Source organism: Lepidochelys kempii, chromosome 6, assembly GCF_965140285.1.
Source record: "Lepidochelys kempii isolate rLepKem1 chromosome 6, rLepKem1.hap1, whole genome shotgun sequence".
Lineage (NCBI taxonomy): Eukaryota > Metazoa > Chordata > Testudines > Cheloniidae > Lepidochelys > Lepidochelys kempii.
Window position 1 is genome coordinate 119,200,905 of NC_136385.1, and position 12,166 is coordinate 119,213,070.

At 43.8% G+C, this 12,166-nt stretch overlaps 2 protein-coding genes across 2 annotated transcripts in view; both read left to right on the forward strand.

Moving 5' to 3' along the window:
• The first annotated feature begins 5,673 nt into the window (after window positions 1-5,673).
• The window catches only part of WDR89 (WD repeat domain 89), a 40,707-nt gene continuing 34,214 nt past the window's right edge, over window positions 5,674-12,166 (forward strand). The window contains 1 exon segment of the mRNA XM_073349897.2: window positions 5,674-5,786. The gene's annotated coding sequence lies outside the window, so the exon portion shown is untranslated.
• Window positions 6,197-12,166, forward strand: part of LOC144930674 (uncharacterized) — a 33,931-nt gene continuing 27,961 nt past the window's right edge. The window contains exon 1 of the mRNA XM_078853406.1: window positions 6,197-6,497. Within this exon, the coding sequence (XP_078709532.1) occupies window positions 6,368-6,497 (130 nt within the window). The 5' untranslated portion in view covers window positions 6,197-6,367. The remainder of the gene's footprint in view (window positions 6,498-12,166) is intronic.

The window sequence follows — 12,166 nt, forward strand, 5'->3', positions numbered from 1 at the left end:
AGAAAGTTGGCTGGCCACTGTATGTAACACTGGTCACATATTGTAGAAGGGAGGAACTGTAGATGCCAAACTCAGTTGGACCTGCTGGATAGGCATGGTTGCTATATAAGGTACTGTAGCCCGCCAGATCCCAGTCTAAGAACGGGAGAACTGTGGAATTCCACCCCATAGGAGGTAAATGCACGAGACCTAACCTCTGAGGGGCTGCACTCAGAGAGACCAAAATGGGGGCAGAGGTGCAGTAGCCCTATCACTATGACAATGTGCACAATTTACAAATACAGTCTGTTAGCAGTATTTATTTTTATTACTGTAGATGCCCCACCAGGAGAGGTTCCCATTGTGATAGGTACTGTGTAGATATATAGTAAAAGACACACATTGCCTTAAAGGCCTTTTTCTTACAGGTTACAACAGGTGAGTGAAATAGTCCGGGAGAGAGGAAGGATGTTTGTGTACAAGATGGGCTTGCCATTGTTAGGTGGTAGCGTTCTGTAGGCCTCATGGCAAAGGTGAACTCTAAGGACTGATCTGATGGAGTATATGGCTTTGTAGATTTTGGGGGGGAACGTTTCCCCACATGTAGAATGGAGATACCAACAATTTTCTCAGCAGGTCAACTCAAAGCTCCCAGCCTCCTGTATTAGATAATTTGTGCTAACTTTCTCCATCCTGCAATAAAAATGCTTCCACAGGAATTCTCACTTGAATACTTGAATAGTTACTCATGAGCTGCTCAGGAAGCCAATTTAAGATTAAATAACCCTATTGAATAAAACAAAACTGGGCAGACCGTGCCCAACAACCCAAGCACCATCCACCATATGAAGATCTCAGTATCTCCACAGTACTGTCCTTCACCTTCTTCATGAGCACTTTGGTGGCCTCTCTACAGTTCAGGATCCATACAGGGGAAAAAGGACTGGAAACAGGAGGGGATGCTGGGGGAAGTGAGATGGTAGAGAATGACTATCTTCTCCCTTCTAATACCACAGAGTTTACCTGGAAAAGGCAATCAGCTCGAAGATTCCACAAAAGGACTACATACAGGAACAGTGAGAACATCCCTGGCTACATTAGATAGAATAATAACAATGACAAACATTAATAGTGGTGAAAACTTCTCCTGCTTCAGAGGACATGCCAACCACTAACTTTGGTGGATAACACAGAATAACACCTGTAGCCAGGTTATTCCATAAGTGTACGCTATGGGGTTTGGTTTTGCATCTTTCTCTCCAGCATCCGGTACTGGACTACTGTCAGATGAGATACTGGACCAGATGGTCCACTGGTTTGATTTAGTACGTCAATTCATATATTCCTAGCTTGAACAATATATTTTAAAAAAAGTAACTCTAACTAGCAATAAAAATGAAATTGACCATTGTTCTAGATTGACTCCGCAGCAGAGGTCTGACATTCAGAAAATGTTTTTTTCTAATACAATACTTTTCAGAATGAGATTGGAGTACTAAATATCACCTTTGCAACTGTAGGAGGATATAATTGATTTTGAAGCAGTTTTTTCAATGGGAACAATGAGAAGAGGAATTGGTTAAGCATATGGCCAAAAGCATTGCGAAACATTCCAGCAAGTTTGTTGATGGTTGTTAATCTAAAAATATTTCTCAGTTCGAAACTGACAATTTATAGTGCAACAATAGAAACTGCATCAAATTCATTGCTGTTACACAAAATATATGTAGCATGTTTTAAAGTCTTCAAAATGATGTCATCCACCAATCTATACATACACTTTAGAGTATTTTGCCAGTTTTGCCACTAATTTCAATGCAGCCAGGATTTCACTCAGTCTTCTAGTTGTTGCATAATTAATTACTTAGGCCCTGATCCTGCAATCAGAGTAAGGTGGGCACTCTTGCACCCGTGCAGCGTCCTACTGACTTTAATAGGAGTCCACCCACCTAGATTTGATTTGCAGGCCCTTCGACAGCGTATGTCTGTTTCCATAGCATTTTTATATTAGGAACAAATTCCTCTTGCCCGCTCACCTGAAATTAGTGAAACATCGTTACCATTTCATGATCAATCATAGTCAAAGGCAGCAGAGTACATTTTGTGTTTGAGCTTGTACATTTTCATAGCAATTTTGAAAGGCTGTTATATCATAGAATCTTAGAATATCAGGGTTGGAAGGGACCTCAGGAAGTCATCTAGTCCAACCCCCTGCAGAACTAAGCATGTCATTTAGGTCTTTATCATGGCCGTACTGTGTTTATACATTATATACAATGAGATTTTAAATGCACAACTCAGAAAAAAATCTGACCCATGAAACAATTGTTACAGAACAAAAAATACAAAAACAAAAATTACTCTGTCTTCTGTGTCACTACGAATAATGATGTCTGCATGGATAGCAGGCTTCTGTACTCAAGTAAGACGTTTGTCTGTAACTTGTCATGAATGCGGAAAGCTATACCAAATACACTACACTAATAAGAAACCATTTAGAAATAAATTTATCTCTGTTGAAATCTTGGTTCACAAATATCAACATCGTTGTGAATTACAGAGAAAGTTGACTGTTTCTCACAATATTACAGGATGTTCCTAGATAAGAATGTACTCTAGTAGTCACAAAAACAAATTATAATGCTGCCAGAATAACCAGACAACAAAGTAACTGCACTGTAATGTGAAATGGGTAGATTAATGGTCATACTGCAGCATGAATAAAAGTTTACGTTTATTAACATTAAGTATCTCCACCTGCAGCTTCTCAGGGTTATCAAAAATTAAGCTTTGCAGATAATTGAAATGTCAGTACTCTGGCCTTCTGATATCAACTTCTGCTTACCCTATGTGACCTGGGTTGTTAAAAAAAAAAAATCTTATCATGACACTGAAGAACAAGTCATGTGTTTACTATGTGTGGTTCTACAGTTATTACCCATGTGACTTGACCACATTATTGGCTTTAGCTAAAGACCTTGTTTTACTTCAGAAAAACATTAAAACTTACACAGTCAGCTCAAATGTGATTCAAAAGTTTTGGGTGTGTGCGTGTGTTTAAAAAAAATGGCAGTGACAACTAAACTAATGGAAATGTTTCTATACTGTTTAAAAAATCCTCCTGCAAACTTTTATTTTAAAAATAAATTTTCACTTGCAATATTTGTAACCCATATTTAACACCATTCAGTTTTTGCAAAAGAACATGAAACTGACTAGAAATAAGTTATAAAATCAAAAGTTAGTCATTTCCACTAATCTGTGTTGGGGGAAATAACAAAATGTAAATTAAAAACTTTAATGCTAAAAGGTAAATTTGATTTTAAAAATTATTCAACTTCTGTAAGCTTAGGTATTTGTAAAATAAATAAGGAGAATTACTTAATTATACCAATATAATTTGTACACATAAGGCTGTTTTTGTTCTTCTGGCTTTTCTGAGTTTTAAATTGGTTTATCTTTTTTACTTTTTTATTACTGGAATGTTTATATTTAACCCCACCCCTCATTTGGAAAAATGTAATAACAAAAAGTTGTAGGAAATACTGACTGACAGCTGTTTGATTTTTTTTTTTTTGGTTAATATTTGTCTCAAGCTATCCTTAAGCTTAGACTGACTACCTCCTCTCATTCTGCCATGTACTCTCCTTTTCCTTCTGCTCCTACCTTCCTACTTGGTTTCAGAGTAGCAGCCGTGTTAGTCTGTAGCTCACGAAAGCTTATGCTCAAATAAATTGGTTAGTCTCTAAGGAGCCACAAGTACTCCTTTTCTTCTTCCTACTTGGATTTCCTAAGTAATATCCCCGTGATTTCTCAAGCCTGCACTGTTCTATGTATCACACAAGTTGTAGATCCTGATCCTATGAGATCTTCTACATCTCTGAATCCTGAAGTCTATAATCCCACTGATTTTAAGTTTCCATGCTCACTACTGGCATATTATGATTTTTGTTGACACTGGCTGTTGCCTCAATCCCATACATCTATAAAGGAAAACTTAGTCCCCACTTAAAATCTAGATCAGATACAAATGAAGCAGTGGAAATTCAAATGCACCCCTATTTTTAAAATTCTTAATTTAATTCATAGAGATTCTGTGCCCTACTCTGTAAGTGTTGCTGTATTATCAACTACAAACACTGAAAAATCAGCAGCTCTCCCTACCTCCACCCTCCCAAAAATAATGGGGTTGCCTTAGAAATCATGTGTTTTTAAAAATATGTATTTTGGATTATTTTGATTTGTCTTCTGGTATTAGAGCGTTGAGAGTTTGTTTTTAAGCTTTTCACTGCAATATTGCAGAATCTTCTTTTAGCTCAAGTGGCAGGAGCCTGGGCTTTTGGAGCTGCAGGAATGACTTGTGTCCCTGTTGTAGTTGTGTGGGACTGAGGGACTGCAGTGTAGTTGTAGCAGTGTTGGTCCCAGGGTATTAGAGAGACAAGGTGGATGAGGTAATATCTTATTGGACCAGTATAGGACCTGAAGAAGAGCTCAGGGTAAGCTTGAAAGCTTGTCTCTCTTACCAATAGAAGTTGGTCCAGTAAAATATATTACCTCGCCCGCCTCCCCCACCCCCGGTAATGTACAGCACAGCAACAGCCATAGGGGTCTCCATGGCTGCAGATGTAGTTACATATGAGCATGAAAAAGGTTGAGTGTGTATATGGGGCTGGCAAGGAGACCAACCTGCATGGGGGTAGCTACAGTGGAAAAGAGGGATGTTAAGGGCCCAGGCACATAGCCCTACACACCTGGCCCATGCACAGTGGCTCATGGCCCTTCACTGTTCATAATACCACTTGCCTAGCTGGTACCAGGTGGCCTGTCACTACACATAGCCTGGCCTGTACAGGGTGGCCCGTCACTGTTCATAGCACTGAATGCCTGTTCTGTATAGCATGGCCTGTCACTGTTCACAGCATAGCATGCCTGAGCTGTTCAGGATGACCCATCACGGTTCTGAGCACCCCATGCACAGGCTGTACGGGATGGTCTTGGGCCCATCATTGTTAATAGATTGTTGCACAGCTGGGCTATACAAGATGACTTGTAACAGTTCGCAGTGTGGGTGCCAACTCTCCAGGATTGTCCTGGAATCTCCAGGAATTAAAAATTAATCTTTAATTAAAGATTACGTCTTGTGATGAAACCTCCAGGAATACGTTCAACCAAAATTAGTGACTGTACTTTGCAGCACTGCATGCCACAGCTGTACCTGGTGATGTGTCATTGTTCATAGTACCGCATGCCTGGGCTTTCCGTTGTGGCCTGTGCCTTGCCACTACTCATAGCATTGTACGCACCTAGTGGCCTGTGGCCTGTCTGTGTTCATAAGATCGCAGGCCTGGGCTGTCCATGATGAACTTGGGACTGTCACTGGCTCAGCACAGGATGTCAGGGCTGTACAGGTTGGCCAGTCTCTGTTCATAGTAGTGCAGCCCAGGGCATCGCTGGTCAAAGCAATGTACGCCTAGCCTGCAAGTAGGGTGACCAGGTGTCTGGTTTTCAACTGGAACAGCCGGTTGAAAAGGGATCGTGGCGGCTCCAGCCAGCGGCGTGCAGCAGGGCTGGCAGCCTCTGGGCCAGGCGCCCCCCCGGAAGCAGCTGACATGTCCCCCGTCCGGCTCCTTGCGCCGCTCTCGCCTGCAGGCACCGCCCTACCCCAGCTCCCATTGGCTGCGTTTCCCAGCCAATTGGAGTGCGGAGCCGGCGCTTGGGGCGGGAGCGGTACGTGGCGCCCCATGGCTGCCCCGCCGAGGAGCTGGATCTGTGGGTCACTTCAGGGGCGCAGTGCCGTGCCAGGGCAGGTAGGAACTAGCCGGCCTTCGCCCTGCAGCACCGCCCACGGGACTTTTAACGGCCCGGCTGGCAGTGCCGGCCGCAGCTGCCAGGGCCTGTCGCTGTCACAGCCTAGCACTGCACCCCGGTCTGTACATGGGCCTGTCGGGGGGTCCCGTGACTGCGTGGGGGCCCGGGTCGGGGTCTGTTCAGAGCACCGCCCCCCGCTCCGCTGCTGCCGCACGCCCCCTCAGCCCGGCAGCAGGTTCATCACGGCCAAGCCCCGCGCCCCCAGGGGTCGCCCCTACGTTCCGGGTACCCCGCTACGGGCGACGGGTGACGCTGCGGGCCTGGCCGCCCCGCCTATGGGGGAGGGGTCAGGCCGCCCCGCTCCGCCCACAGCCCAGTGAGGCTCCACCCACCCCCCCCGCCAGCCTCCTTCCGGACCAATCCCACTGCCCGCGTTCCCGAGCTGATACCCAATCGTGAAAGCCGAAACTCAGCGCTAAAACAGCCAATGGACGGCGGGGCGGGGCGGGACTGAGGGCAGCAGCCGGCTCGGGTGAGCGGCGGATGCGGACGGGGTTGGGGTGAGGCGTGCAGCGTGCGCATGTCTGTGCGGGGCCTGGGAGAGAGGCAGGCGGCTCATGGTGACGTCATTCCCTCGTGCCGGGCCCGTCGCGCGCGCGCGTGTGGGTCGGGGGGAGAGGCGGAGGAGGCTGCCGCAGGGAGTGGAACTGGTGTGTGAGAGGAGCGGGGGACTAGTTCGGGGGGAGGGCCATTGCGGGGAGTCAAAGGGCGCAGGGCCGGGGGAGGCTCTGTGGGTTCTGGGTCAGGGTCTGTCTGGGGGGAGGGATTCTGGGGTAGGGGCTGTGGGGGGGGGGCAGGGTCTGGGGGGAGGGGTTCTGGGGCAGGGGCTGTGGGGGGGCAGGGTCTGGGGAGAGGGATTCTGGGGTAGGGGCTGTGGGGGGGCAGGGTCTGGGGAGAGGGGTTCTGGGGTAGGGGCTGTGGGGGGGGGCAGGGTCTGGGGGGAGGGGTTCTGGGGTAGGGGCTGTGGGGGGGCAGGGTCTGGGGGGAGGGGTTTTGGGGCAGGGGCTGTGTTGGGGGGTAGGGTCTGGGGAGAGGGATTCTGGGGTAGGGGCTGGGTGGGGGGGCAGGGTCTGGGGGAGGGGTTCTGGGGCAGGGGCTGTGTAGGGGAGGGTTCTGGGGTAGGGGCTGTGGGGGGGCAGGGTCTGTGTGTGGGGGGGGTTCTGGGGTAGGGTGTGTAAAGGGGGGAGAAGTGTGTGTGGGGGGTTGTACAGTACATTTCAGGACCCTAGCAGTAAAAGACTGCTGAGTGCGTGCGCACTGGACCGTGCCCAGCTTGTGCTGACACCTTGACTTATGTTGAATAGTCCTTGGTGCTTCCATTCTCTCATCAGATGTAAATTACGGATATTACACATCTCTGCATAGAGCATACTCTTTTTGTTGTTGCCTAGAACGCCCCATGAGAAAAATATCTTGATTGCAACATGTACAAATTGAAGCTCAAGATTTTCTCGCATATGTATAGACACTGGCCAGCCTCTTGGTACCTTCCATATCCTGTTTGGTACAAGAGTATGATAGCAGTTTTTTGAGATTTCATTCCTGGCAGGTATTGAGAAATGCATTTAATCTCAGAGCTGTCTTGCTGAGGCTGCTTCCTGAAAATGAAAGATAATGCTGATCACCAACATCCCAGCCCTGGCTGGGATGATTTAACTGGGAATTGGTCCTGCTTCGAGCAGGGGGTTGGACTAGATGACCTTCTGGGGTCCCTTCAAACCCTGATATTCTATGATTCTATGATCTTTCTGCCAAACTAAGTTGAAACGGTTCTCATTTCTTTGGTTGTGATAACATCCATGTTGCTGATATCACACCAGTAAAAATGTGCTTCCTTTTATTCTCTCATATCATCAAGATCCCTAGATATTGAAGTGGGAGAAAAGCATGATTTAACTCTACAGTGCCACCAGTATCAAAACTTTCTTGTATGGTGTTCTGTTCCAGATTTCAGAAGTGGCACAAAATAGAAATAACTTGAGCATCGGTGAACTTTTAGTTTCCAAATGAATGTACAAGGAATAGCCCCTACTGCTGTTAACGGGGTTTTGATAATTTTTTATTTTTAAAATTGTGATTATGGTTTGACACACTATAGCTGTAAATACATATGTATCATACTGCTCTGACAAAGTCAATATGAAGCAAAGGCAGAACTGGCCTTAAATATGCTGTTCTATATATGAATGTAGGTTTTGGTGTATTTTATTCCCCTTGGCCCATTACTTCTGTTATGTGCAGTGAGTTTCTTTAGCAGTGCAAATAATATTTCACAAATATTTCTCAGATACATTTGTTCTGAGTGTAGCAGTGCATCAGATGAGATGGTCCAAAAGATTCTGGGGCATCATCAGTTTCCAGATGGTAAACTCTTCAGAGAAAGAACTGTCTTTTTGTTTGTGAAAGTGTACTAGATGCGTAAGGCACTATGGAAATAATATTAAACTTAGAACGCCATGAAAAGGACATGTTCTACTAGAGCTATATTTGAGATGTGAGACTTGCAGTTGAATTCCGATGCATGCTACTCAGTCCAACCCTCCATCAGTTCATGCTATACTTAATACCTAATAGGCTACATCTAGACCAGTAAAGATCCTGAAGTCCTGTTGGTATTTGCTGCTACAACTCTGTTATCTGTACATCGTATTTTAAACATTTAAAAAATTTGGTAGAAATTTCAGGAGGCAGGGGAGGGCAAAGATTGTACAGTCCAGCTATAGAATATTCCAACCATGTCAATAGTGCCTTGCTAGAAAGAATAGGGTTGAATGGCTAGTGGCTTTTCCTTCAGCAGTATTGATTAGTTAAAATTCCCCAAAAGTAGTTATGACTTACAGCAAAGTGAACTCTCATTCTGCATCAAACCATTTGATGAGAACACTTGAGCCATTTTCTGTTACAAATGGGCAACAATTATGGGAGAAATGTTAGAAGATGGTATATCTCTGAAGACACCTACATCATAGTGCATGCTGTTTGGCTGTTAGATAAAATCACATGCAGTAGCATATCATGCTACATACTGCAGCACATACTTCTCTAAAATATGAAACCAAGTGATCTATAACTCTACCACTAGACTTGATATGTGACTTTAAAAAAAAAATCCATATCAGCCTCTCATCTCTGACCAGTATATAATATTTTTCCATAGAATCCCTGCCTCATTCAATGCACAGAAAGGATGGTAGTCACTGAGGCCTGGCCTATGCTGGGGGGGGGGGAGTCGATCTAAGTTATGCAACTTCAGCTATGTGACTAACGTAGCTGAAGTCAACATACTTAGATCTACTTACTGTAGTGTCTTCACTACATTGCTGACTGCTGACACTCGCTGCTGACACTACGTTGCTGACTGCTGACACTCCCCCGTCGGTGGAGTACTTGAGAGTGCTCGGCAGTTGATATATTGCGTCTTCACTAGACGCGATAAATCAATCCCTGCTGGATTGATCGCTCTGGAGGTAAGTGTAGACATGCCCTAAGAGAGCAGCTATTCAATATTTCTTTTTATCCTAATCAATAAGTGTATAATCCCATGCCTTATTTACTGCAACATTCAAACTCTTCCTTGGATATAGAAGTATTAATTTCCTCATGGTCTTTTCTCTGGTGCCCATCACTGTAGTAGCTGATAATGCTTCACGAACATGAATTAATTTCTTCACAATATCCATGGGAAGTAAGGTGGTATGTATTTATTATCCCCATTTTACACATGGGGAGTGAAGTCCAAAATTGTCAAGGGTGATAAAAGTTTTATAGGCCTTTATATGTTCAGACCACAGGTCCTATTGAGTTGCAGCTGAGAATGCTAAGCACTTCTGAAAATGAATCCCCAGGTATCTCTATTGGGTACGCAGAAAATGAGGAACACAGTTAATGGCCATCTGTGAAAATTTTGGTTTATGTGACTTGCCCAGAATCTCACAGCTAACAGGAACTCTGTGATAGAGGCAGAGATAGAATCCAATTCTTCAGAGTGGTGGTTAAAGCAGCCTCATTTCCTGCATAATCCCCTGCCTCATTTGCTGCATAACTTCCTACCTCTGCAATAGATGAGGTAGGGGTCCTACAGATAAGTCTCTTTCATTATACAATCCTGTTCATTCCCTGAGTACTGTCCATCCTGTGCATTGAATGAAATGGGGTCTGTCACACCACTTCAGTTATCCTTCACCAGCATTGTGTTTTATTGTGATGGTCAAGCAGGCCACCCCCTGTAATACTATTTACATATATTTATCATCCCCCAGCCATCTGCCCACTTGCTTCTGGGGATGGGAACAGGACTAGCAACAGCCAGTTTTGACTATCTCTACCTTCCTCGGGCTTTCTGCTCTCCCCAGAGCTTTCTTCCTCTCAATTTATATATTCCCAGCTGCTAGGGTTCCTTCCCTCTGAAATGATCCCCTCAGCCATAGCTCAGTTAATTGGCCTCAATAAATGATGCTGGTGGGGATTTGAGTCTCAGGCTAAGTCAGCTCCTGACTCAGTACATACTTTCCAAAGGACCCTGTAACAGTATGATCATGTAATTAAAGACTGTCATAATGCCTAAGCAAAAGGGGGCCAAATTAACTTTGCGCAGGCAACCTTAATTCTGGCATTTCCTCACTTTTGCGTGTTCAATTTTGCAGCCATAACATTCTTTTTATATATATATATAAAATGTATAATACAAATTTCCTAAGTTTTAAAGAAAGCAAACTGAAAAAAACCAGAAACCATATTGACCACTATATGGGTCATGAATAGAATTGCAATCTTTAGACCCCCAGCACAGTCCTCTTGCCACATGAGCTAACTAACTGTAGCGGTAGTAGGCTGTTGTCCTCTGTGACCTAGCCAGTAGAGATTGATGAAAGACATACTTTCTTAGTCTGTTTCACAGCTATTTTCTACACATAAGGAGGAATGATGATTCTCAGGAATTCTGAGTTCAGTTCAAAGTTCAGGAGGAGAGTGTTTTCTGGTGGTTATTGATCTTTTTTTATATCCTGTGCTCCCAGTGTCAAAAACCGAGGTGAGGTTGAATTAAGCTAATCATTTACTGTTTCCACGTGTCAGATGTAGAGAAAGTAACACTAACGAATCGTCAGAGTAAGAGGGTGTTAGGTTATAAAATGACAAGATAATGCTTGTCAGCAATTTATCTTTGAGAATTTAGTTTTAATCTTAGATTTTCATTTTGTCATTTGACTTTTAACATATAGCACTTGCAGTTCATTTTTGTGGCCCATATTCAAGAAACATCGCTATCCACAAAATCACTTAAGCACCTGCTTAATTTGAACTCAGTAGAGCTCAAAGGTCAGGCTTGACAAAGCCCTGGCTGGGATGATTTAACTGGGAATTGGCCCTGCTTCGAGCAGGGGGTTGGACTAGATGACCTTCAGGGGTCCCTTCCAACCCTGATATTCTATGATTCTATGATTCAAACACAAGTGCTTTCATGAACTGGGTCCTATAATGGAATATATACATTATATTGCAACAGAAATATCATGGAAGCTAGTTAAGTGACAAGGCATTTTAATGTACTAGCCTTTCACTTTTTTAGACATTAGTTTGATCACCAGGAAAACCAGTTCTTCAGGGACAGTTTTCCACATCACTAAACATAACTTGAAGTCTTCTCAAAACATGAATGACAGAATACTGGAATAGCTTGGATGCACTACGGTGCTGTCGAAACAATGTGGCCCAGATCCTCAAAGGTATTTGAGGATCTCGGCTCATGTTAAGTTTTGTCTAGGAACTGCATGTGCTTTGTTTAGTTCTAGCCAATGCCGTCACAATCTCTATCAGTGACATTAAAATGCACTAAACTAGACAATCCTATGCAATGTCTGGTTATTACTATGCCATCATTGTTTGAATGACTGTAGTCATAGTTTAGAGTTTGGTTCAGTTACTACTTGGAATAAACTCTTATTTGTAAATGTTTGGGGGAGATCTATATTTTCTTTTTGTTTTACTTAGATTGTATTTTACTGTAATCTGCTGTTGCTTCTACTTGGTTCTGTAGTGAAGTACTGTAGGATCTCAACTATCCGAACACTAGAATTATTCATATAATTAGAAGTCAATTTAAAGAAAAATACTGTAACAAAATGTTCAATAAAGGTTCCTCTTCTCCATCATTTGCTGAAACCCTTCATGGTTTATTTTTTATTTGGCCTTAGCAGCACTTTCCTTTGACATGTAAAGTCTTAAAGTTTTCTTTTATACTTCTGTAGTGTCTGTAATTGTGAACACCCATCTCCTTCCCCCATACAGCCAGAACTATCACACTCTTCTTGTTTCCAGATCT